The 27,786-nt window shown below is 42.9% G+C and overlaps 1 protein-coding gene across 1 annotated transcript; it reads right to left on the bottom strand.

Moving 5' to 3' along the window:
• c1qtnf1 (C1q and TNF related 1) lies at positions 1-26,948 on the bottom strand. The gene is made up of 4 exons (XM_086195703.1): positions 26,576-26,948; positions 11,506-11,654; positions 11,222-11,346; positions 1-6,360 (listed from the first exon to the last, which is right to left on the bottom strand). Exons 2-4 carry the CDS (start codon positions 11,643-11,645, stop codon positions 5,810-5,812), a joined length of 816 nt encoding a protein of 271 aa, XP_086051829.1. The 5' UTR covers positions 11,646-11,654; positions 26,576-26,948; the 3' UTR covers positions 1-5,809.
• Between the last annotated feature and the right edge of the window lie 838 nt (positions 26,949-27,786).

Consider the following 27,786-nt stretch of genomic DNA (forward strand, 5'->3'; position numbering starts at 1 on the left):
CACGTAACTTTATTGTTTTTGTTTATTTAGGATCCTCATTAGCCGATGCACAGCCTTCCTGCGGTCCTCCTTTATGGCAAAAAAAGAAAAATGGTTCAAGGAGAAAAAAGAGCCTGAGGCACATTTGTTGTGAGTTTTACAATGTGAGAACTTAATGGTGCTAATAAAATAAAAAATAAAATAAAAAACTACATGGCATACTGCTAACAAGACCTTCTGAGAGACTGACAGAGTACAGCACCAACAGGCTACCGCTTTTAAATTGTACTCAACATGACGTAACAAAACATGCACAGTTTAAAAAAACATGTTGTTGGCATTTGTGCGTTTTATTGCTGTCATTCAGAAATGTCAAGGACAGAAAATAAGAAACGTGTAATGGTAACATCTTAAGCATACGAGAAACAAACACATTACAATCGATTTAGCATGAATTCATTAAAACATTTTCATTTTGATGTTTTTTTTTTTTATTCCTACAGAGAGGGCGTGAAATGAAATAAAACATTATATATTTGCACCATAAACATAATGCTTTTCTGCTTGATATGTTCTTTTACAGTGTATATCATGGTGAGTTCATGTGTGACAGTTTAAAAATGATCAAAAGAAAAGCAGGAGAAGCAGAAATGTAGTCTGTTTTCGTGCTCCTTGTCAGAACCTGGAGCAATGAGAATGTATCCTCCTGTCACAGGGCTACTAAACAAACCCATAGACCTGGGAAACAGGCTCAGTCACCTTTTAAAAGATGACTTTGCAAGAGGATCATCTAAACCTCAACAAGCGACAGAGGCATCTGCATGCCATGACCCATAAAAGGCTATATGTACTGTGTAGTTATGGTATCCAATCTGTGTTGCCAGGTGAAGAGCTGTGGAGTGCTGCTGTCGTAGGAGGGAGCAGCAACCACAGGCCAGCCAACCCAGGGAGTCAAATTTATTTCAACGACTTGAATTACTAATTTCATTCTATCAGTTACAAACCAAAATCTGGGGCCTTAGGCTAGTTTTGAACCAGAAATTTTCCGTTTATCTCAATGTTTCAACCTCAGTTCATGCTAAGATTAATATTTCCTTCATGATGATAACAAAAATGGATACTCCAACTTTCTGATCATATGCTGCCTCCCACTGTTCTGAAGTGTGAAATATAGTTTCACCTTGGCAGCATTCATGTTAGCAGTGCTAGCCTAGCCACTGGTTTTGCTAGTAACATCTATGGAGGTAGATGGATACGCGGTAGCAAAGGGTCCTCATTTACTCATTTTGCTGTGGGATTGTGTGTTGGCCTCCAAGCACAATTTGAAACATAGCAACCTTCACTTCTTACTCTGCCTACAAGCCTCGTGTGTTGGCCAAGACAGAACACTGACTGTGGCCCTCATTTATCAGTCCAGCATAGAGACCGGGGCAGATCTGAGCTCAGAAATCTTCTTATGGTCAGGGTTCACATGTGATTATGAAACCAGTCATCCCTCACTGCATACAAGTGATCTGGTGTTGATGAATACAGAGGCTGAAAATAATTGTTATTTAAACATCCTCTGACCAAAAAAGACTGACTCAAAGATCAAAAAAGTCACCTGTTCAATTGAATCAACTTGTTTGGCAGCCTGCATATCGTCACCTTCTTAAATAATTGCCTGAGACATTTTTTTTTAATTTTATTTTTGCCTGTGATGACCCCTCCACTCCTCTAGTAGTCCCTGTCTCTGCTGTTGTTTCTTCTTTGCAGGAAGCAGGGCGGAGAGCTCATCAGCCTGATTGAGCCACACCTGGGCTGGTGTTAAACGCTCCCCTCCTGCCAGTTACCTTCTCTCTTTGACCTGGTCGGAGCAGAGCACGGCTGCTGCTGTTTAGTTTTTTTGTGGTAAAATCCACACATCCATACATGTATGCACCACAGACAACTGACTTCCACGTCAACCTTAGTTTGAATAATTTTGTGAATCTAATTTGGCATTTTGAAACCCTCATCTGTCTCCCATCTGTGTTGCAGTCTCATCCAGGCTGTGACAAGTGGGGGCTCACCTTGTTGACTTGGTGATGTCAGATATCAGCTGTAGCTGTGCCTCGTTTTATGAATGAGTTGTGCCGTTGGTGTTTTGTTGGGAGACGTTGACGAGAGTGCTAAGTTTATTTGTTTTTGGTCAGTGAAGCAAGCTTGTAGTGGGTTTTCATGCACCAACACCCACGAACCCAGGAAAGCAACCAAAAACGGTGACTCACCTGCAGTTCCAGATCTGCTCTCACAGTAGCTGAAAGTAAAGTTTACGCCACTGAAAGGCTTCTGTTTGGACAGCTTATGAGTTGGTGCCGTATGCTTACTGACAGAGGTTTCAGACCTGGGAGAAGACTGGGAAGCAGACTCATGTTGAGTTTGCCAGGGAGCTGGTGACTCATTTCAGTTGGTGGTGCACTTCCTTGGGGGTCAGCACTTTTGGTGACCTTTGTGATGTGGTTGTGCTAGAACAGTTTAAGAACTCTGCTCCCTGTCAAATTGCTATGTACATTAGTGAGCATAAGTTGCATGGTTTGGAGGAAGGTGGCAGTCTTGCGAAGGTAACAATAGGCCAGAGCAGGTTAGACGTGATCATGTAAAGTTTGACTCAACCAAAACATGCCACTATTGCAAAGGCAGGGGGCATTGGAAAGGTGATGGTGGTAAATGTGGGAATAGTGGTACCCAGGTTAAATCTGCTGCCTCTGTAAAATGTGCTGCTCATGTCATTTCCTCTTCAGGTGCAGTTTGGATGAGGCAGATTTCTCAGCTTTTATTAAGGATGGCTGTGTATCACTGGTGGGGAGTGATGTCACTGGTGGATGTTATTCTTGGTAACAGCCTTGCTGGGAGCCATGTGGGGCTGATGGTCTGCCACCTCTACCCATAGTAACGCCTTCACCCGGTGTTGCAGGGAAGCCGGGAAGCCAGAGAGTGCTCAGTGTTTTCCTTGGGTTTTCACAGCCTGTGCAGTGACGCAAGCTATGTGCCGTGTTGAGTCAGAGTCTGAGCCTGAACTTGAGGGTGTGCGAGCAGGGGAGAGTGAGGTCTTCACATCTCTTGTCTCCGCCCCTCTCTCTCAGACTCCGTTGCACAAACCCTTGAACATACATTCATCTTTTTTTGGACTGGACTACTATAATGGAGTCCTGTCCGGGGTTCCTAGTAAAACCCTGGACAGGCTCCAGTATGTGCAGAACTCAGCTGCCAGGGTTTTAAGTCACACTAGGCCCTGGCAGCACATCACCCCTGCCTTCATTTGTCTCCGCTGGCTCCCCATCAGTTACCGAATCTCCTATAAATTCTTTCTCCTCACCTACAAATCCCTTCATACACTCACCCTATGCTACCTTTCCAATCTTCTCCACCAACACACTCCATCTCGGAACCTGCGGTCCTCAGACATGGGCCTGCTGTCCATCCCCCGCACCAGACTGAAGAGCTTCGGGGATAGAGCCTTCAGTGTGGCCACACCAAACCTCTGGAACTCCCTCCCTCCCATTGTCCTCAATGCCCCAACCCTGGACACTTTCAGATCATCTCTCAAGACCCACCTTTTCTCCATGGCCTTTCCCAATCAGTCTTAGGTTGCCTTCCCCTTGTCTGTTTGTCTTCATCCCTCCTTTCCCTGACCTGTTTGCCAACACTTACGTCAAGCGGCTTTGGTACTTTGAAAGGCACTTTTTGAATATATGTTATTATTGTCATTTTCTCTGTAAATATCCCTCAGTCTCTTTTGCCAGTTTCTCACAGTGACCTACTGGCGGAGCAGAGAGCAGATCCCTCTCTGAGTCAAATGTTTGACCAGGTTCTCACTGTTGAGGAGGCAGAGAATACTGCAAGTGGGTACATGTTGAAGGATGGATTGTTGGTGAGGAGATGGTTGCTGCAAATAGAAAACTTTTTTTGGTGACCCAGTCTGGCAGATTGCTGTCCCTTCCAAGTTTCGCAGTGAAGTGCTGAGGGCTTCCCATGATCAGTCTGGACATCTGGGAGTCCTCAAGACTTATGACTATATTCTGCGGTACTTTTTCTGGCCTTGGCCCTGGCCCTGTCTGAGAGGTCCAGGGATATCTTTGCTTTCATAACACCCTCTGGTCAGTTCTCTTAAACAGTCATGAGTTCTGGGCTGCAGAGCGCATCAGCGACGTTCCAGCGCCTTATTAACATCATTGTGTCCGGGTTGAAGGGTTACGCTGTCTACCTAGATGAAGTGTCGTCTAGCTGATGCACACCTGACCATTAACCTGGCAAAGTGTGATTTTGCCAAGGCCACATCACATACCTGGGTAAGGTAGTGGGGCAGGGGGCCTGTGCAGGCCAAGGTGACTGCAATCAGGCAGTTACCAGCACCAGCAACTAAAAAAGAGCTCCAGCAGTTTCTGGGTCTTGTGGGGTACTACTGGAGTTTTTGTAAGAACTTTTCTACTATGATAGCACCCCTGACAGATTTGCTGAAAGGAAAAGCAATGTACATCACCTTCTTGTCAGCAAGCTTTTGACAATGTTAAATCTGTTCTCTGTTCTACTCCTGTTCCTGTAGCTCCATGTATGGACCGTCCTTTCCAACTGCATGTGAATGCAAGGGATTTAGGTGCAGGTGTGGTATTATTTCAGAGTGATGATTGACTCTAACCCAACCTGAGAGATTCCTCTCCAAAAAGTTAAACCAGTTTCAGGTGAACTACTCTGTTACCACAAAAGAGACACTTGGGCTCATCTGGGCTTTGCAGCATTTTGAAGTGTTGGTCATTGTGGACTTTGTGTATAATTGAGACAAACTTATGCATTTTTATCAGAATTGTGTATTTTTATGTGTGTATGTATGTCCATCCATCCATTTTCTTCCGCTTATCCTGATTAAGGTTCTTGGGGGGCTGGAGCCTATCCCAGCAGCTTTCGGGCGAGAGGCAGGGTTCACCCTGGACAGGTCGCCAGTCCATCGCAGGGCCAACACATATAAAAACACAACCATTCACACTCACAGTCATAGCTACGGTCAATTTAGAGTATCCAATTAGCCTAGTCCCCATTTGGACTGTGGGAGGAAGCCGGAGTACCCGGAGAGAACCCACCCAGGCACAGGGAGAACATGGAGACTCCACACAGAAAGATCCTGTGCCTGAGCCGGGACTGGAATCCTCAACCTTTTTGCTGTGAGGTAACAGTGCTGACCACTGCACCACCATGCCACCTGGGTATGTATGTATCTAGATAATGTTGTGAATGTTTATTGTTATTTTGAGTGAGGTTGCAAGTAGATTTGACCCCCAGGGTTCCAGGGGGAACACTGTTTTTTTTGGGTGGGGGTGACCTGCCTGATTGAGCCAGACCTGGGCCAGTGTTAAAAGCTCCTGCCTGTTACTTTCTCTCTTTGACCTGGTCGGAGCAGGGCATAGCTGCTGCTGCTGTTTATTTCTTTTTATGATTAAATCCATGCATCCACATATACATGCACCACTTACGACTGATTGCACATCTACCTTAATTTGAATAATTTTGTAAATAAATCTATGATTGCATTTTGAAAACCTCATCTGTTCCCTATCTTTAAGAGGGCAGAGCCGGGCAGTGACATGCCTAAAACAACTCCTTATGATGTTTTGTCTCCTTTTGTTTGTGTGTGTGTGTGTGTGTGTGTGTGTGTGTGTGTGTGTGTGTGTGTGTGTGTGTGTGTTTCTATAAAACTTGAAAAAAATAACTCAGGCGATTAGTTTAAGAAGGCAAAAATATTGAAATGAAAGAAAAGTTTGAATATTTATCCAATTAGTCATATGCCAGATAGATAGACACCTGTCCAGCCTCCCATCTACAACTCATTTTTGTGCTTTATCAGGTGACCATTAAAGGTGATGTAAGTGTCAAATTCATCACTGAAGATAGCATTCTCTCTCTCGCCTTTAAAGAGCCTGACCCAGACCTGGTCCTCAGTCTCAAGTTCCAGCATCAGACTTTGGCTCTGCATGATAGAGCGGTCACTAGGCTGGGCATAGAGGATCACTACCTCTCGCTCATTGTGCATCACATGCAGGTAAGTCTCCTTCTGGTTCCACGTATGCACATTCAAGTTGAAATAGTATATGCCAGGCACATAGCAATAGAACTTTCCAGAGAACATGTTGAAGTGGCCATAGAGGTTAACCAGTGCTGTGTCGAACAAAAGTGTCTGGTAATAGTCGTTAGAGTGTATACCCTTCTTACGGGCCACGGAGAAGGCTGCAAAGTAAGACTTGCAGGGCTCACCCGGAAGACCCATGCTGCCTTTACTGCCCTTCATGCCAGTGGAGCCTGGAGGGCCCATCTCACCGACTCTGCCTGGTTTACCATAAGGTCCTCGATCGCCAGCGTCACCTTTGTCACCTAAAAACAGCAGAAAGAGTCTAAGATGCACCACCATTATTTACAAGCTCACCCATGTACATTTTTTTAACCCATGTAATCCTGCTGACTGCTTTCCCATCATGAGTAGAAGACGGGCTTTACTTTTTTTGTTTCTCAGGGGCATCATGTATGTCAGAAAAGCATCACAAAAGGGTGTAGTCTAGCAGAAAGCAACATGAAGGACAGCGGCTGTGTATCCGTGGTTACGTTCTTCTCCAGTCTGTTTTTCATACTCAACACCAACAATGACAGAGTGCAGCTTGAGGGGGTTAAATTTGTGGCCAAGATGAGAATAAATCTACATGAACTCTGATATATTTCAAAAAGAAAAGTTAGCTTTTTACTATAATTATATATAATCACATTCACACATTTACAGCTTATTATCATGATTGCAAACATTATTTATATATATACACACACACACACTTGGCTGGTTTGTGCTTTGTTTTTTTCATTTAATGTGTTTTTCATGAATTTTGTAACATAGACAGAGATACAACGTGTCCTTCTCAGCCGACTGTTGTCCTAATGGAATATTTTCCTGCTGACACAATTCTCAATAAGTTTGTGTCCAATAACATAACTGAGGTGATAACACTTGCAGGAATATGCCAGCTTTTGGGAAAATGTGACAGTGATACTCTTCTGTCCAGTTTCGACAGAGACCAGCTCAGCTAGTTAGCTCAGCTAAGAATGGCAGGTGGTGGGCTGTGTAGCATAGCTCAGTGTTGCCTGCTCATCTTCCAAATCCTGTAGTTCCTCCTCTGCAAATTCTGGTTTCAAAATGTTCCAGACTTAATTCTCCTCATCCTTTCTTAAAGTGGCAGATGTTCCAATTCTAGTTGTAAACAAATGTTTTGTTGACTAAAGTTTTAGGTGCTGCGTCAAAACACAACAAGAAAGGAACGTACCTCTGGGTAAGGATCTGATCGTAAAATTATAGTGTCTCTCAAATTAAAGTTTTTATTTCACAGTGAATGTTATGCACAATGCAAACATAGCATCCATGTAACATTGTTCTCATTGAATAGCAAGCTTTTCCTGTACACAAATTCTACAATGCTACAATTCTACAATTTCATTTAGCAGACGCTTTTGTCCAAAGCGACGTACAACACAAGCAAGAATTCAGACTTAATTAAGGAAAAGCCCATAGGAAGCGCAAAAGTGCTTCAGTTGTGATTTGGTCACAGGTACTGCCATCTAGTGGCAGAAGAAGTGTCGCCCCCCCTCCCCTTTTTTTTTTTGGACAAACATACAACATCACACAACACAGTTAGTGCTACATAGTCACTAAGTGCTGGGTCTTGGACCCTCTGACTTATACTACCCCACAGGACAAAGGGGAGCAGAGTCAGGTTCAGTGCCTCGGTGCTCTCTGAACAATTGAGTCTTCAATTGTCTCTTAAAAGTAGAAAGGGACTCAGCAGAACGTACAGAGTTCGGTAGTTCGTTCCACCATTTGGGAACAACAGAAGAGAAGAGTCTGGCTAGGGATTTGGAGCAGCGCTGGGCTGGAAGCATCAAGCGTCTTTGGCATGCAGAGCATAGTGGGCGAGAAGGAGTGTAGACCTGGATCAGGGATTCCAGGTAGGCTGGAGCTGTTCTTGTGATTGTTTTGTAAGCCTAGAGAAGTGCCTTGAATTTGATCCTGGCTGCCACTGGAAGCCAGTGAAGAGAAACCAGCAGCGGGGTGACATGTGCCCTTTTGGGCTGGTTGAAGACCAGACGTGCTGCTGCATTCTGGATCATCTGCAGAGGCTTGAATGAGCATGCAGGGAGGCCTGCCAGAAGAGAGTTGCAGTAGTCGATGCGTGAGATGACAAGAGCCTGAACCAGAATCTGTGTGGTCTGTTGGGTCAGGAAGGGTCTGATCTTCCTGATGTTGTAGAGGGCATAACGGCAAGACCGAGAAACTGAGGCCACATGAACCTTAAAGGTCAGCTGGTCATCAATCATGACACCCAGGTTTCTGGCTAGAGTTCAATTTAAAGAATTTCCCATCTGGCTCCAGTGTTAGTGTTGCATTTGGATCAATGCATATGATATGTGCCCCTAAACCTAAAAAAAATTTAAAAAATTCTCAGTCTATCATTATCTTGAGGCCCTTCCTAATATAAAGGTCACATGCTTCACATCCTTTTTACTTTAGCACCAAGCTACCTTCTTTGATGTTAAGAGGATGAGAGCAGGAGCTCACTTGTTACCAAGCTGGTCTTTCTTGACTTAACTTCAGTTGCAAGAGCCCGAATTCAAAATAGTCGTCCTTTTTTGTCTTTGGACAGGTTCATGAAAACATGAAGCTGTTCCATTGTCCTTGGTTCACCTTTGATGCCACTTTGAGCCACCTCTCACTGACATTAAGAGTATTTGATAAGAAGCAGCTTTGGATGCAACAGTCAGGAGTATTTCCCAACATGCTTGACTGTTGCATCCAAAGCTGTCAAACAAAACACCCATTTATAAACCCTCAAACACATTATCCAGAATAATCCATGTCATCTTAATCAAGTTATATACTCAGTAATCGCTAAATACTTTGATTTGAGTTGAAAACAAAGTACATGTCACTGTTCTGGTTCAACAAAAATGTGATTTATAAGCCTTATATTCCCTTGAGGCCCGTCCTGATCTAAAAGTCACATGCTTCACATTCATTTTTAGCACCAAGCGACCGTCTTTGATGCTACGAGGACGAGAGCAGGAGCTCACATGAGACCAAGCTGGTCTTTCTTGATTGTGACTTCAGTTGCAAGCCCGCATTCAAAATCGTAGTCCTTTTTTGTCTTTGGACAGAACAGCAAACGTCGTATTTCTCAACATGCCGGACTGTTCACCTTTGATGCCACTTAGAGTCACCTCTCACTGACGCTTAGAGTACTTGACAGGAATCAGCTTCGATGGAACAGTCCGGCGTGTTGGGAAATACTCCTGACTGTTCCATCAAAGCTGCCTCTTGTCAAGTACTCTAAGCGTCAGTGAGAGGTGACTCTAAGTGGCATCAAAGGTGAACCAAGGACAATGGAGCAGCTTCATGTTTTTATTCTGTTAATGCTTTGAAGCATCTGTGTGTAACCTTGTGCCTCCACTGGGAGATGCACTCGACGGCCAGAGTGAGCTCGGTACTTGATCTGCTTGTTGTACTGGACTTTTTGTGTCAGCATGCTGTTGTGGGTAATCTATCCCAATAGGTGCTGAGGTATTTCACTAAAAACCAAAAGAGTCAACCTCATTGTGGCGCTCAAAGTAAGGCCAGGGGATCAGCAAAGTCTGTGAGTTTCATTATCGGGGGGGCACTAGCAGCAGAAATGCCATTCTTAGGTTCACTCCACAAGCATGGCAGGACACATTTGTTGTTTTCAGACTCTGTACTTTTCAATAAAGAAGGACATTATGTGAAAGTGTAGAGTGTTGTGTCAAGCTTTAATTTAAGCAGGTTTTCATCAATATTGGGAGACCTGTGTTGAAGACATTGCTCTTTTGAGCCAAAGGGCAACAAAGTTTAAAGTGTTGTTTGGTGCAACCATGGTGCATTGCTATTTCGGGAAAGAAAAATGTGCGCAAGGAGGTCAGTTTCCTCCCTGATGCAAAGCATGTAATTCTCCCAAGTGTAAATGTGTGCACCGCTGAAATAGAGACATCCAAAGTCCTGGTGCAACCATGACTTTAAATTGAATGACACAAGGCACCCTGTTTGGTTTGATTGACTTCCAGCCCAAAACACAGCTCTCAATAATTAGGTGTCTAATGACTGCCTCTTTGGTCTTTGTGTGGTTTTTGCTTTGATTACGCACCAAAATGAGGCTGAGCTCACCCCAAACATATGGCATGCACATAGCTCATCCGCCAAATACCTGGTGCCACTGATCACTTAAATGATGCCCAGAATGTTGACTTTTGTCTCTGCTATAAACTGCTGTGGACAAATAATTAATTACTATACAAAGTCATTTTTAATGAGATGACAGCTAATCCTAACATGGGTGCGTTATTACTGTTTTCAGTTTGGCACACCAGTTCCTCTCCTGGAGACATTTGATGCATGCGATTAACTCGTGTAAACAACACTTTGACTTTGAAAGCTATTTCTTACATTCTGCTGCTTATAACGGTGACATTAATTTTCTCTGCACATTTTAATGTTAGTGTGTGAGTTAAAGTGTGCCTGCACTTGAAAACTATTATAAACTGTAAAATACTTCACCCATAAAAGGTATTTTGAGTTTTAATTGCTCATTAATAGGTGTCATGGGCTTACAAACATATTTTTCTCCTCCGTTATGTCTGTGTAACTGGCCACATGTGTAGAATCATTGCCCTCCTGAGATATGACATATTTTTCCTGTAAGTTGTTACATGTTTGGCGTAATGTGTTCCACTCACTCCCACGACCTTCTGAAGGCTTTCTGCATTCCTTCTGCTGCTTCCGTCAGCTGTGATTTTAGTGGGTAGAGCACGAAAGTAATGATGGGTGATGGTTGATTGGCACCGTCTGTGTCTGATATGCCTCTCAGTCGGTGGCTCATTCATCATGCTCATGACAAACATGACACACCGACATCATCATTGTTTACTCTGCTGGCCACACATGAAAACACTGTTTGCTACAGCTTCCTCCATCAAACCCAAATCCCCTCGTTTTATTTTATGAATGCTCATTTGTGTTTATTTAAAGATGGAAAAAGGCATTTCTTTGTGATTGTCCTGGTTCTTTGGGATCCTCCACAACAACGAGAGCCTGTTCTGCATATTCAGACAGTAAAGCCATTTTGTTTAAATGACCAATGTCTTGATTTATTCTGCTCATGTAGAATGATTTGTGTACAGTAAAAAATACCTTTAAGGAGAGTGAGGTTGATCTGTGGTACTATCTGGTACTGTGGGTAGCGTTGGCTGGAGAACTGATGGGGAGTCTCCTCTCCTGGGTCACAGCACCGGCGACACTCTCTCAGCTCCCTATTCCTTTATTGAAGTACAACCGAACCTGTTATTGTTTAAATCCACCTTCCCTACTCATTGAGCAGTGTAATAGTGACTATTTACTGATACAGTCCATCCAATTTGTGCATATAAAACAGCAGATATATGTACCAGGCAGGCTGGAATAAACCAATATTGTACCTGACTTCTTCATGGTATTCCTGTGGAACCAAATAGTCCCAGCTTGAAGCTGCTTCTCTCCTCCTTTCCTGAGAGGTCCGGTAGGGGTCCACTGGACAAACCCATGGGAGTAGCAGCACCAGCAAGCACGCAATAGTCATCTAGAATAACTGAGACCAGATAAGAATAAAATTAGATTAGGAAACAGGTGTTTCAGGTTAGACAAGAGAAAAGATGTTGTGCAGCGAAAAATAAGTTTCTCAAAGCCGTATTTCAACCAAAAATACTTCAGCCAGCCAGATACACAGTATAACAGCAAACTGTCCCCAAAAACCCCCATTTATTAACTCTCAAATACATTGTCCAGAATAATCCATGTCTTCTTAATCCAGTTGTATACCCAGTTATCTCCAAATACTTGGAGCTGAAAACAAAGTACATGTCACTGTTCTGGTTCAACAAAAATGTGATTTATAAGCCTTATATTCCCTTGAGGCCCGTCCTGATCTAAAAGTCACATGCTTCACATTCATTTTTAGCACCAAGCGACCGTCTTTGATGCTACGAGGACGAGAGCAGGAGCTCACATGAGACCAAGCTGGTCTTTCTTGATTGTGACTTCAGTTGCAAGCCCGCATTCAAAATCGTAGTCCTTTTTTGTCTTTGGACAGAACAGCAAACGTCGTATTTCTCAACATGCCGGACTGTTCACCTTTGATGCCACTTAGAGTCACCTCTCACTGACGCTTAGAGTACTTGACAGGAATCAGCTTCGATGGAACAGTCCGGCGTGTTGGGAAATACTCCTGACTGTTCCATCAAAGCTGCCTCTTGTCAAGTACTCTAAGCGTCAGTGAGAGGTGACTCTAAGTGGCATCAAAGGTGAACCAAGGACAATGGAGCAGCTTCATGTTTTTATTCTGTTAATGCTTTGAAGCATCTGTGTGTAACCTTGTGCCTCCACTGGGAGATGCACTCGACGGCCAGAGTGAGCTCGGTACTTGATCTGCTTGTTGTACTGGACTTTTTGTGTCAGCATGCTGTTGTGGGTAATCTATCCCAATAGGTGCTGAGGTATTTCACTAAAAACCAAAAGAGTCAACCTCATTGTGGCGCTCAAAGTAAGGCCAGGGGATCAGCAAAGTCTGTGAGTTTCATTATCGGGGGGGCACTAGCAGCAGAAATGCCATTCTTAGGTTCACTCCACAAGCATGGCAGGACACATTTGTTGTTTTCAGACTCTGTACTTTTCAATAAAGAAGGACATTATGTGAAAGTGTAGAGTGTTGTGTCAAGCTTTAATTTAAGCAGGTTTTCATCAATATTGGGAGACCTGTGTTGAAGACATTGCTCTTTTGAGCCAAAGGGCAACAAAGTTTTGGAGTTCAAAAGTAATCTGAATGATATGTGACGTCAGTCAATGAGCCTCAGGTCTGCGTTGTTTTGGGGACCCTTAAGGGTTCAAGACTACCTTTTTTCAGAATAGACCTTGTGCTAAAAACTTATTCACTGACTGTCATGTGATTTGGTCACACTGGGGTTTTTTTTCCATCTATGTACAGATTAAGAGGCTCTTAAGTCTTGTCATTTGCATTTGACTTTAAAAGGCCTGACTGTTCGTGAGGAAGTGCAAATGGCAAAAAGGGCACAGCTACTGTTATCATTATTGTAGGGCTTTCACACATAGGTTGCTGAGATCCGCAGCTAAGGAGAAGCGGATCCTGGAGAAGACAAAGTAGGAAAAGAAGGTGGTGAGAACCAGAAGGGCTCTTGTAGGAGCAACTAGATACTGAAAAGATCTCTTGAAGATCATGTAAGCAACACAAAATATACGGTCATTCCAGGATCAAAACAAAGGCCAAATACAGTTTTTAGTTGGTGTCACTTTATGCTCCTCAGTATCTGCCAAAATGCGGCAGCATTCACTGTCCATCAGGGTTAACACTTGGTAGACCTTCAAGGTGTCCCACTTTTCCACTGTGGAATACTTACATAAGCATTGGCTCAGACCACTATGATGTGCAGAAAGTTCTTGAGGAGAAACTTTGTTGCTGTCGTTCACCCATATTTATGTTAATTTTTTAAAATTATTGCTGTGATACAGGCGGCATAGTGGTGCAGTGGTCAGCACTGTCGCCTCACAGCAAGAAGGTTCTGGGTCCTGGCTCAAGCACAGGATCTTTCTGTGTGGAGTCTCCATGTTCTCCCTGTTCCTGCTGGGTTCTCTCTGGTACTCCAGCTTCCTCCACAGCCCAAAGACATCAAGAGGGGACGAGGCTGATTGATACTCTAAATTGACTGTAGGTATGAATGTGAGTGTGAATGGTTGTCTGTCTCTATGTGTTGGCCCTGTGATGGACTGGCGACCCGTCCAGGGTGAACCCTGTCTCTCGCCCGAAGGCACCTGGGATAGGCTCCACCCCCCGACCCTTAACAGAATAAGAGGTAGAAAATGGATGGATGGATGGATGTAGTTCAGAAATCAGTAGCTTGCAAGGACTGCTGATCATTCGTGTGTTTTCATGAGCTGTTTCTAATTCAGTTATTATTTTTCACTCCCTTTCACACTTTGCGTCTGTAGTTGCATAAAAGTCTGTATTTACCCACTACCCTCTAGCAGTTCCCTAACCTCTTCAGCTTTTCTGTTCACCTCAAACATGATCCACAGCATTTTGGTGGGTTTGTAGGAGGAAAAAAGCGATGACCCCTTTTCCCTGAAGACTCTTGCTTCAAAGCATTCCTTGTTTCTCAGCCTGAAATAAAAAGCAATAGAGACTCCAGGAGAGTTTCCCTCCTAAATCTACACAAACCCTATGTCTAATATGAGTATGGGAAAGTTGGGAGGATGACAGTTTATGGGCTTAAGGGATTTTCCTTTGGTTTGGGTTTTCTCAGAGACTACAGTGATAATTATTTTCGGGTGTTATATCAGACAGTAGCTGCAAAACAAGACACAGAAGCGGAACAGCCCACATTCATTTCCCACTTAAAAGTCTGTTTTGCCTTTCAAGTACCCACAAATATGTGAGTTGGCCTCACAAAGACATGTTTTCCCTCCTCCATTTCTTCTTTGTGAAACCAGAATGCAGAAAGAGCCAGCATGTATATCTTGCTTTTAGCCAATGGCAGGTGACGGTCTGTTTTACAAACTCTTAAGCATAACGTTTGGTTGAATCCGTTTCCTTTGTGCAGCTACAGTAATCTACACACACTTTGATTTGACATAAAAATAAAAAAATCTCTCATCCTTCTGGTTTCTGTTCCTATTCATAGTACCAAACCTGACCAGCAGGTGCATTCAGCTTAACCAGCTCACTTCACCCTCCACCCTCACAGTAATGCTGAATCTTGAGGATTTTGGGGGGGGTTTGTGTTTGTTTTGGTTCTAGCTCTAATCAACGTGATTGTGGATAACTCAGTATAGGTCTGAATAAAGAAAATGTGAATTTTACTAGACAATGTGCCAGAGAGTTTGCAAAAAAAACAAAACAGTTTTGCATCAGCATTAATTCTGTTAGCCATCAGCCACTATTAGCCTCAAGCTAAATGTACCTTGCAGGCTCTTTCTACATTCACGAGTTACAAACAAGGCAATGAAAGAGGGAAAATATCTTTGTGAGCTAAAGAAATCTGTATTTGTGTACTTGAAAGGCTAAAAACTTTTTTTTGTGGTGGTAGTACAGTAAAAGGGAAGTGATAAGCTAGAAGAATCAGACCCTGAAGAGAAGTGAAAATTTAAGCTACACATATGGAGAGACGCACAATATTTCCACCTGCTACCATGGCTAAGAGAGTTCTGTTGTGTACAGCAGCACCGTCCATTCATTCATCAGAGAGAGCGAGAGAGAGACTGCAGGGAATTAACGAAACCATCACTGAGAGGCTGAGCTTGGGTTTGGCTTATTTTGCGTGGCACGTTATTTAAAATAGATTCCTTAGAACCTGTGGAGATGGCTGACCGCTGTTATTTTGCTCACTTGTAGCCTCTTAGCTTGCCTCTGTTAGTACATGTTCCACATTCTATCCAAATTCGCGGGGAAAGTTCAATTTTTCCAGCGGATATAGAAAAACTGTTCTGCAGAGTTTGAGATGTGATGGAGGATCTGCTCAGAGGAATGGACTTTTGGCCAAATTGCATTTGCACATATAGCCTTGTGGAAACCAGGCGTTAGAGGTGGATAAGTGTAACAGGCATTTTGTTGTTTTCATGCCTAATGGTGAAACGTGGGTATACTGCTGTACTGTTTCTTCTACTCCCCTCACTGAACAATATTTCAAACCAATATCATCTACACAAATATGACAGGGTTTGAGAATTATAATGATAATGCGTATTGCTTATTGTAACAGGAACAAAAGATACATGTACCAAAACATATAGCATCCACAAAGTGAACGTACAAAAATACTGCAGCTGTAAAGTTATCCTCTGAGACGATTGTGGTCCGACACAAGACGCTCAAGGAGAATATTGAGGCTGGATGAACCCAGCAGCCTCTGCCACTTGATGCCATGCCACCATCACCGACAGTAGAGACTGTACAAGGGCATGAGGAAGGGCATGTACATACAAACTCACATAAACAATGGGGTCCGACGTTGCGGGACTATGGACCCTGTTTCAAACATGGCACAAGCTGGCACTCATTCAAGCCCGAGAGTCGTTGCGAGATTCAAGCCGGCGCAAATGATGCTTTCAAGCCAAGTGGCCTTGCCCTTTAACTAGCAAATGAATTTGAATGGATCTGTCTGTACTGACAGGTGCTTCAGTATGTTAATGAGGTGTGCGTGACTATTCTGGGACACTAGAAAACATTTTTCCCGAAGACCAAGAAGCAGCTGGTCTTTGGTCAATGTGTTTAGTGCTATTTAAAGGGTGGCTCAATCAGGTGATTATATGCAGTACTGTAATGTGGTACCCAGGCCTGCTTCACCTAAGTGGATTCCTGCTGCTCCCTCGTAGCAGACGTGCCCTCGAACCTTCACCTGGCACATGGTGAGGTCAGTCTCTTCAGATGAGAACCGTTCACTTGTCCCAAGTTGCACCTCTCAAAATGCAACACCCTAAGCCCTGGTGCAACCTGGGCTTTTAAGGGAATGACGCAAGTATCTGATTGGTTTGAGTGATGTCACACCTGAAACACTCCTATGAGTAATTAGGTGTATAATGACCGCCTTTTTACATTGTGCCGTCATTGGTGCTCTGATTACTCACCGTTTAAAGACCAAAACAAGGCTGCACATTCATAACACCATTCATCAACCGCCTGGAGCAACAGATCACTTTAATAGGGCCCTAAATATTTTAGGCTTATTTATTCGGGTGGATATTTTTTTCTCTATTAACCAATATGCAGAACTGTCTCTAACTCATTACAGCTGGGATGTCGATATTGTACAAGTGATGCTGTTGTTTTTCACAGCAACATATTTAGTCAATAATGAAAACCAAAACATCAGCAGTATGCTGACATCCTCCCAGCAGAACTAAGTAGATATTAGAAACAGGACATCCAATGCTTCTTTTTTTCTAAGTAGAACTCTACCAGACATTTTTGTGATTATCTCCCGCCATCTAGTACTTGACTTGACAAATGAAGCCTGTTGCTGTTCATCTTGGCACCTGGTTTGATTGTAAACCAAACATAGAAGCACACAAAGCTCTTAAGAGCATCTTATTTCACTAAGGAATATCACCTGAAACCATTTTAAATGCTTGTATTTCGTTATGCCTGAATTACCACACCAGCTGTTTTCACTGTCTAAACAGAGTCTGTGACTTTTCTTGCTGAGCAAACAATGATGTTATGTTCCTGTCTACTATTGCAGGATTTGCACTTGTGATGGTTTATGAAAAGGAAAATGCACTCCGACATTTTTCAGCTTAACAAAAATTTAATCTGACTTTGGAGAAAAAAAAACAAATTGAAGGAAAGTGACAATACAAAAACAAAGAAATGATCAAACATAAATCCATACATAAATTCTTGGATGGACCTCAGCATGTGCAGAAAGACATAACTGGACTTTACATTTCTATTAGCTGACGAGGTGTGAACCCTCTGTAGCGGCCATGAATGTTAGGCAAGGTATCCTCAATAATATTAATAACATTAATAACAATAATAATAATACTTTTAGGATACAAACTGCATTTCCGGCACAAAATGGTTCTTATATAGAATTACCACATTTAATCTGCCGACTGATGTGCACACTAGAAGAGTAGAATAACTAAAATTACTTAAGGGACTCCTCGATGATGCAACTTAAGAAATCAGTTTTCATGAATAATGCGATTGAAAGCCTTAAAGGGTATAAAACACAGAAATTGTGGAGTTCTGGCTGTTATATTTGTTTAAAATGTCACTCAAAGCAAATATACGCGTCTGAGCCGTGTTGAGTTTTTAAACTAAATTGGTTGTCAATCATAAGAATAAACTGTTACAGCCAGTTGAGAAGGTTTCTCCAACACTTTAGAGCACTAGCTCTGAAGCTATAGGCCTCTAGCTCTCCATGCTATTCATCTCTCTTGGCAGGCAATAATAATAATACAAGTAGGACAGAGATGGACTAATTTTTATTTGTGTCCACATTACCAACCTCAAAACTATGACCTTCATACACTTAAACAATTCAATGCAATGTTGCCACCACATCTGGCAGATTTAATCTGAGCCACTGGCTGCCTCAAGATTTGAAGACAAGGATAGTTTACCGTTGTTCATGGCTCGAACCTCCTTTCAGAACCCCGTACAACTTTTATTTCGCAATTTAGATGCTAAAGAAAAAGCCATCATTCAGTTCTCATTCCTTTTGATGAATCTAAGTCCGCACATAAAATTTGCATTTGTGAGGTTCTTCTGTTCAAATAAAGGTCCTTGTCTGTCTCTCCCAGAATCTATCCAGGCTTTAAATGCACTTCTAGCTTTGGCATGAAGCTCTGCCACATGTTCATTCCAGCCAGTTTTGATGATATAAGCCTCACGCTGGAGTTGAAAAAAAGGACTTCTGGCAACATGAAGTGGTTATACAACAGATTCATATAAAAACCACAAATCCTTACTATGGTATAAATTCTTACAATTGATGTTACGACATCTTATAGCATCTTCATATCTGCAGGGATCATCCCTGCTGCCTTGATCTTGGACTCTCAAATGGCCAAAACACACATTGTCTCTATGCTGCACATCTGGCTCCTGGTCTCCAGCAGCAGCAGAGATGTCAATCCAACAGTCAAAGAACACCCTCATCCAGGATGTGTATGTCCATGATGTCAGATAGTAGTTCTGGAAGTCTCAATGTGACCTTTTCCTTTAGCCTGTAAATCACAATCAGTCACTGACAAATAGTATAATTTGCAATATGCTGTGGAAAGTACAGGAGAGAAAAAAAAATACAAACCTCCGTGTTAAGACGCTCTGTCCTCCTGGAGTTGGTTTAGGTGACAGGAGCCAATCATCACAAGGTTCTGGCTCCACTAAAACCTTTTTTTGGCTCTGTCTTTTATGAGCTCCTCCAATAAGATTCTCTGTGAAATAAAATATCTCTTTGAGCTAACTGAGTTGACAAGATTAGATTGTGAATGAATGGCAACCACAGACGAACATCGACAGAATGTGTGTGACTATCAGTTCTTACAGCTGCATTTTTGGAACAACTGCATCTACAAGCAGACAAGAGATTTGTACAAATTACTTGAATGTAGGACAACTGGAAAGTGTGTGTTATAATATAGTGAGCAGCTCCAAAAAGTTTAGCTGGAACCCTTCTATTTTTATTATGCGTGAATGGCTCCCCATTCACGTTTGTTCTGTTTTTTGAGTTTACCATGTTTCTCCTGAGTTGTTACATCCTCTACAGCCACAAATAAATCACCTATGTCATCACCATGAATCTTCCAAAGAGTTGTAGGGAAAAAAAATAAAAGTTGCAGTGAATTGGTGCTTTTATTTTCTTCCCAAACAAACCAATGTCGACTCGAAGCACTGGGGCTGTGCTGCTCTCCTCTTTTCAGCACAGGATGCAGGGTAGTACTTGTGGGATGGAGAAACAAAAATGTTCCCATGGGGGAAAGTTTTGCATTACTCACAAAAAAATCTTTGTCAATCAAGTTGGCAACAGGCATTCCTTTAAACATGAATGATCCTGTCCTTATAGCAGGTATTAGGTGCCGTGGCATCCTGGGTAAAGGGGTAATATCTGATTTTTTCATGTGGCTGAAAGTTTATTCGCTAATTCTTTTTTTTCCCTCTCCTTAAAAATATCATCAGCACCTTTCAAATAGTAAATACATGATGAACAATTCATGAGCAACAATAGCGGTAGCATGGTGGTGCAGTAGTTAGCACTGTCGCCTCACAGCAAGAAGGTTTCTGGTTAGAGTCCCGGGATCTCCCTGTGTGGGTTCTCTCTGGTACTCCAGCTTCCTCCCACAGTCCAAAGACATCAAGAGGGGATGAGGTTAATCCTGTGAGTGTGAATGGTTGTCTGTCTCTGTGTTGGCCCTGTGATGGACTGGTGACCTGTCCAGGGTGAACCCCGCCTCGCACCCGAAGGCTGCTGGGATAGGCTCCACCCCCCATGGTCCTTAACAGGATGAGCGGTAGAAAATGGATGGATGGATGGAGCAAAAATAGCAAACCATCCCCACTGGGGAGTAACATTTATAACCCCCTTGGTTATTCCATCGGAAACATTAAAGAAAGGCATGATTGTACTTCTTCTAACGCAGATGGTTCTGTTTGGTTTAGTTTTGATTTTTTTTTTTGGGCTCATATTCATCTTTGGCATTTGTTCCTTCCTCTTTCTAGCCCTGTCTCTCTCCAGCCAAGACATGACTGATGTCAGCTGATTCTCAGCTGTTGTGGCATTACCGGTGGAAACTGGACCATTTTAGATTATAAATATATAATATGATCAGTATGCTCTACATCTTCCAGTACTGGACCATGGAGAGATACATCAATCCCAATTTAACTACAATCAATACAACAATACAGCAGAAATTGACGAGGACTAACTTGAAGTTTAATCAGACAGAAGTACATCAGTAGGTACTGGTACTGCAAAAGCAACTTCAGGCATGTAAATTATAATGATGATGTATGCTGCTGTTACTCTATTACAGTAGAGCAATGTACCATATTACTGTAAATTCAATCAAGGCTGCACTTTGCATTATCAAAAAAAGATGTGAAACAACTTTGAAGTTGTGCAGTCGTGTTCCATTATGCTAATGGAGCACGTGAGAGCGGTCGGTAACTATCCTGGGATTTGTAGATGTATTTGTTGCCTGTATCAAGACTCATCGTAAGTGTTTTCAGTGCACCGATCTGTTCCTTCCCGTGTGATGGTGCCATTGGCATGTGATCACACCAACTTGTACAATGGGAAATGTGGTAACAGTGGCTGTGTTCAATCACGAGAGCTCACAGAGGCTTGCTTTGGACAGCTAACACCTCATGCTAACCCTAAACTTTACCCCTTCTCCACAATCTATGAAGAATTCCATTATTATGTTCATTATAATGGCAATTGGACATCATTTTAAAGCAGCGACATGTGCCATTGGTGTTGGACTTACCAAGGGAGCAGTTGGACTATTTGACATCTGAACAGCACAATGAGCTGTTTTTTTATTGCATTCCAGCGCTGCAGTTTTAGTGAGGTGTTCAGGAACATTGGGAAATGGAAACTATGGTTCAAAAAATGAAGTTTAAAACTACAGACCAAGGGTCTTCATTTAAATTACATATCCTCATAATTACCTTAACTTATTTCAATTAAATTCTAAATTTCAAGGCAATTGTAAAATAAAGTTTCACTTTAATGGCACTTAATCATTTATTTAATGTAAATATATGTGTAGGTAACAGTAATCTACCATGTGGACTTTCACTCATGTTTCTGTACAGCACTGTGTGTAACTGTTTATGGATAGCAGGCGGCGCCAGACTTCAGTTCATCACTTCAAAGCAAAAAGTTGCACAGTCTTTTATTGTTAACAAAAAATTGTTTAAGAATTTCATATCTTTGTTTTCTGCAGGCGGCACGGTGGTGCAGTGGTGACCACTGTCGCCTCCAAGAAAGTTCCGGGTTTAAGTTTTTCTGCATGGAGTCTGCATGTTCTCCCTGTTCCTGCCTGGGTTCTCTCTGGTACTCCAGCTTCCTCCCACAGTCCAAAAACATCAAGAGGGGACGAGGCTGATTGATACTCTAAATTGACTGAGAGTGAATGGTTGTCTGTCTCTCTATGTTGGCCCTGCCATGGAATGGCGACCCGTCCAGTGTGAACCCCGCCTCTCACCGAAGTCAGCTGGGATAGGCTCCACCCCCCCACGACCCTTAACCGATAAGCGGTAGAAAATGGATGGATGTTTTCTGCAGTTTCTTTTTTCTTTTCGGATATTTTTTTCTTAAAATATTAACAGCACACTTAACAAATGGAGCTCTGGAGTACAGTGTCCACTTGTTGATGGGGTCAAAGTCGTGTCTGAGGGAGACACTGTCCTCCAGGGTACCTCTCTTCAGCACTACTTACTCCAGCTCTACTGCTGCAGATCTTGATCCAACTAAGATCTTGATGCTGATTGGTTGAACTGTAGATGTAGAGCTACTTCAACAGAGAGCTAAGATATGTAGAACAGGAGCTTTAACAACATACTACACATATAAAGATGGTACGTTGTCAACACCAAAAAGGTCTGAGGCCAGTTTGGAAGCAGTGGTGTTCGTATGCAATATGATTTGACACCACTGATCACTTTTCGTACACCTGTCATTAAAAAAGGAAAACTGTGAAGGGATTGACTTAAACCGAAGTATGTGTTCTGCTCCTTATACGTACACGGTAGCGAGATGTGTTCATGTGATGATATAGCTGGAGCACAGTAGGAGGGGAGGGACACACACTGAGCAGATAGCAGTGTACAGCCTGTGGAAAAAAACTCATCTTAGTAACCACAACAGCAGAACACAAATATAACTGGTACAGTGGTGCTGCCCAGCAAAACAACTACAGCAACCACAGTGAAATGATGCATAAACAACCTGTCTGTTTCACTGCTGCTTTAAATTAAAATTCCACTAAAGTCAAAATTTACTAATAGTGATTTCTGATAAGTGGGTAACAGTCGTTCTGGATTTGTTTTGACATTGAATCTGTACCAACTTTGAATTAGGTGGTAGTGCACAGTGTGTTCTTCAGTCACAGCTGCTAGCTAGCAAGTGCCGAGTCTTGCCAGTCAGCCTCGTTGTCCCCACTCACATCTCTGACAACATCTCATGTTTGACGACCCCAGAGACGTTTGTGCCAGTGGCAAACTAAAACAAGATTCTCCCATGAATAGATTTAAACAGTCAGCACTCACAGTCCCAGGCAGGGTCGCCAAGTTGTCCCCACGTTGCCAAATCATCCAATGTACTACGACTAGCTCAGATGTTTCTGTAGTGGTAAAACTTCCCAGCTGTGTTGCGTAAATACCAGGAAATAAACGATCAGCTTGTCCTCCATTGTCTGACAAAACAGGACATCACTGATGTCAACACCCGTCTCGCTGGCGCGTCCCTTAGTTCTTGGGAGTGAATTGCTTTGCTTCTTCACTCACTCACGCATGTTTCAACACTGGGGAGAAACTCACACTCGCATGATCAAAAATCTCATTTACCTTAAGGCCCCAAAGCTTGGTCTTCATCCAGTGGTCTCACTTGTGCCAAGAGGAAATCATCCCTGTCGACTTTTCTACTTCACCAGACTAGCAGCCAGACTAGACACATAATCCAGCAAGGTGGAATGTCAGGAGCAGTCAAATAAGAACATTTCATGATTTGATATGGAATTATCTTGAACTGTTACATGTTCATCATAGTATTGTTGACATCAGAATGAAATCTTCAACAGAAATAGTAACTGACAACAAACTAACCTGTCAGATTCCTCTCCACTTGGTGCTGCAGGATGGTCTGGCATTCCTGTCTGCTTGCCTGGGAAAGAGGCTCGTGAGCCCTCAGTTTGTGTCCTTATTGCTTCCACATGGCTGGAAAAATAATTCAACCATATTTAGATTTCTTGGAAAAGAATTACAATTATATTTACAATGACAATGTTCCTGCATTTTATTTGTTCCTTGACCCAGCAGTGACCAGTCTTCCATTAGAAAATGTATGCATACACACAGCTCCTTCACTGCTGTTCCCTGAAGCCCTCATTCAGCACTATTGCACTTTGTACAGTGACTGGGTACCGGGAGTGTGTGATTTTCATTGGTGTGGTTTGAAAGTAACGAAGCGTGTTACGCCAGACGCAAAGTTAGCTGACTGTAGCTTAGCTCTGGTAACAGAACTTTGCTGATAAAGTTATGACGTTATTATCAGGGTTCACGTGATCTAGTGAAGGAATTTCAGGAGGAATTTCCTACATCCAGCCTGCAAACTGATACATGCAGACGTGTTGACAATAATGTCCAGTCAGCAAGCAAGGGTTTCTCAGCCAGTTTAATTCCACTATACTGCATCAATCAAGCTTTCGCGGTTTATTGCGTTGTAAAGATAGCAATGAAGTAAAATCAAAACGGTTAGCTAGCCAGCAACATCAGCCCCGGTAGACAGACTCACAATACATTCAAGGTCTGAAAAAAAATGAGCTAGTTAAGTACTTTATGAATCATATATTACTGTTAGCTAGCTAGTACCCATCTTTGCAGGCATGCTACTGTTACCTAGCATAAGGACAATTAAAAAAACATAATACTGCAATATATTTCACATGGCATACAGTACTGTCATACCTTTGAAGAGAGAAAGCCATCTCTGGGTCAGTTTTTATCCCCACTGCAGCATGAATCTTCCTCCATGGATCAAATGCTGTCCCGATGTTGACCAGTTTTTCCCCTGATGTCAGTCACACTCCTGTTAGGCTCAACAGGCTTTACTAGATAGGACGACTCAGAGGCCGATTGTTTGCATGCATTAGCAGACACCCATTTCTGAATAACCCTTAGCTTGATACTCCCTGAGCACATGCTAAAACAAAGCAGTTATATTGCGGCAAATCTTTGAGGAGTTAATGGAAAATTAGACCCGAGTCCCTCACACACAAAAAAACGACTCCTACGGGCTTCTTAAGGCAACCGAGAAACAGTGACGTTCTTGTTTCACACATTAGTTTACAATGTGCTCAAATATTGGGCAGTAAAAATATAATTGATACATCTAGATTGGTGTGCACAGTTTCTTTAATGAACTCATATGTGGTTTTCAATCTCCAGCTGTAAAGAATGAAGGCTTCTCCATAAGTAGACACTGAGGACTCAACAATGCTGGACAAGATGCAAAGGAGCGTAAGGGGGACAGAGGATCTGCTGAAGAAGGAAAGTGCATCGAAGCCTAACGTGCCCCCCCCCCCCCCAAAAAAAGAAGAAACATTCTCCACCTGTTTTAATGGCCTAGTTGGTTGTTTGACTGCCAGACTGAATTACAATGCGTCACTCTTGCCCTGCTTTAGTGCATGACTGCCTTGTGATTGCTTTTTGAAGGGGACCTATTATGCAGAAGTTTAGGCACCAGATTTCTGTGAACACTCGTTTTTTGTTTGTTCTTTTCCCTCCTCTTGTCGTCAAGCTGATCTCAGCTCATCACATATGGGTCATATGCTCAGGGTGCAGGGTTTCCACAAAATACCGGGATACTGCCCCTTGGCAGACTTCCAGAAGTTGGCCATTCAAAGGAAAGTGAGGTTTTAAGGCCTTAAATGTTTTGTTCAGTGTGCTGTTGTACTACAAGAAACAAAGGAGTCAGTTGTTCATTCTGCCATTAGTTGCCTACCTTTTGTTCTCAGTGTGTTTTATTGACAAATTTAGCATCTCAATCAAGCATTAATGTATATTCTACCAGGCTGCACAGTGGTGCAGTGGTCAGCACTGTCGCCTCACGGCAAGAAGGTTCTGGCTTCGAGCCCTGGCTCAGGCACAGGATCTTTCTGTGTGAGTCTCCATGTTCTCCCTGTTCCTGCGTGGGTTCTCTCTGGTACTCCAGCTTCCTCCACAGTCCAAAGACATGGATGAGGGGACCAGGTTAATCCAGACTCTAAATTGACCGTAGGTGTGACTGTGAGTGTGAATGGTTGTCTGTCTGTATGGGTTGTCCCTGCCATGGACTGGTGACCTGTCCAGGGTGAACCCTGCCCTTAACATGATAAGTGATAGAAAATGGATGGATGGATGGATGGATGGATGGATACTCTGTCCCTTAACAACCAAGCTGACAAGTACCAGCCTTAACAGGCTTACCCCACTTCCTCCTTCTCATCCAAATATGGTCACTTCTGACTCCAGGAAAGCCAACTTAGGCTCATCCACTTCTCATTTCTCTCTCATCCAAACCTGTTTGCAGAAATCTGGGACACTGACAGCCACACGGCCAAACACAAGGCTATGTGGGGATATGTCCACTTCTTACAGTCTCTGCATTCAAGCTGACTCAGCTGCACAGTGCCAGCCCTGGCACACAAATCTGCTGCCCTTGATACTTTCTGTACATGAGCTCGTGTGGGCTCATCACATTCATTACCTGTTTGGCTGATTCTTAGTACAGATCTCATAAATGACCAGTTTTATGAGGCATTATTGTGAGATATAATGAAATGACAGGCTAACACAGGAACACATATAAAACTTAGGAGTGCTGCTGCACTGGAGCTCAGATTCCTTTTTACTTGCTTTGGTATAAAATCCTCAGAGCTTCAGAACAAGTTGATGTGTAAAGATGTGCTATTGTTTACTGCTGTGGACATGAAAGGCACTGGAGTTTGCCCTCAAGTTACCAAGGTTGAGTGTGAGGGTGTATGCGTTTTGACATGCATGGTACCAAATGGAAATTTAGCTTGTGGAGTATTTGATATACAGTCCATCTGTATTTCTGTAACAACAGCACTATCAAGATATAGTTTCTGTCAGTCGCTTCACCACATGCACATTTGTATCAACATACAGAGAGTGTTTGCTTGCTTCTTTGTCAATTTCCCCACTGAGGGACGAATAATTTTTATCTTATCTTATGGAAAGCTCTTTGCAAGGAAGAGGAATCTTACTTTTGACGCTATCACTCAGTATTTCTCCTGAGAATGAAAAATGTCTGGCTTTGTCCCACTCTACTGCAGTCCTGGTCCTTTCCTCTGTGTGTTGTCTCTCTCCTCAGGTCATTCTTCACTCCTTCAAACACAGAACATCTGGCGTCTGCCAGAAAATCCTACTCCTCAAAACAAGTGGAGGAGTAGAGAGGGGAGGAGGAAATTAAGAGCAAAGTGGCATACTGAGAAAGCGGAAGAGTGGGAAGCTCAGCTTAATGGTTGGGAGAAGGAGTAGGAGGAGCTCTTTCTATCCCAGAAGGGAAGGGACAAACAAGCGTTGTGCGTGGGGAGAAACAGACTAGAACACAAGGGAAGAAAGAAGTATCTACCCCATCCTCTGTCAACATTCAAATGCTCCTTTGTACTCTCGAGGACAAAGTTCCACCCTCACTTTGTCTGTGTCGAAATTTCTCTCCCTGATGGAGCATCTGATGGAGCATTTCAACACTGATGATTCACTCAGAAGAGCTCAGAGAGTGCATAACTCCATCAAGGAAAACATTCAGTCCCTCTTGCTTTTGTGCTCAGACTTGAATTAAAGTTGCAAGCAGGACTGAGCAGGACCTTGTTCCCCCACACACATCTCAGTGTGTTGCTGTTCCATAGACCAGGAGGTGAACCCTGATGATATCTGAATTTTAGATGAAGCACCAGACTAGCGCATGCATTTCTTATTGTTTTGCTATCTTACCATAAAAAACCAGTTTGTGTTAGACTGCTGTGTTAATGCATTTGATGCATCCTGGAAGCTTTGAGGTCGAGCAATGTAGTCGGTTCCTGCTCCAGCTGCTAGTGGACCCGGGTATCTCCTGCCACTGTTTCTGCCTCTGCCATCGGGTCTGGTTCAACAAGCTGTCGGTGAGCTGCTCAAGTGGCTGTCTTAGCCTCCTTTTATATGTGCTGCTGGTATCCTGTCAGCGCCATCTTGACTCGTTTGGAAGCTTCTTTCATCTCATCTTTTAGAGAAGGAGAGAAAGTGTAACTGTCTTTTTTGACATTTTTCTCTGCAGTCTCGCACACCTCTGGCTGTCTCTGCTTCAGTGTCCTGAAAGCAGGGAATCTTGTTCACTGTACCCAACAGGTAGAGTCATGCTCTCACCGTGCACCAACAATTAGATCCCCCTTACTTTGAAGAACATATCCACACTAATAAATAACATGAAGTTGCTTGA

The sequence above is a fragment of the Aulostomus chinensis genome, chromosome 23 (assembly GCF_037954235.1).
Source record: "Aulostomus chinensis isolate RoL2024-O1b breed Wild chromosome 23, RoL_Achi_v1.0, whole genome shotgun sequence".
Classification (NCBI taxonomy): Eukaryota; Metazoa; Chordata; class Actinopteri; order Syngnathiformes; family Aulostomidae; genus Aulostomus; species Aulostomus chinensis.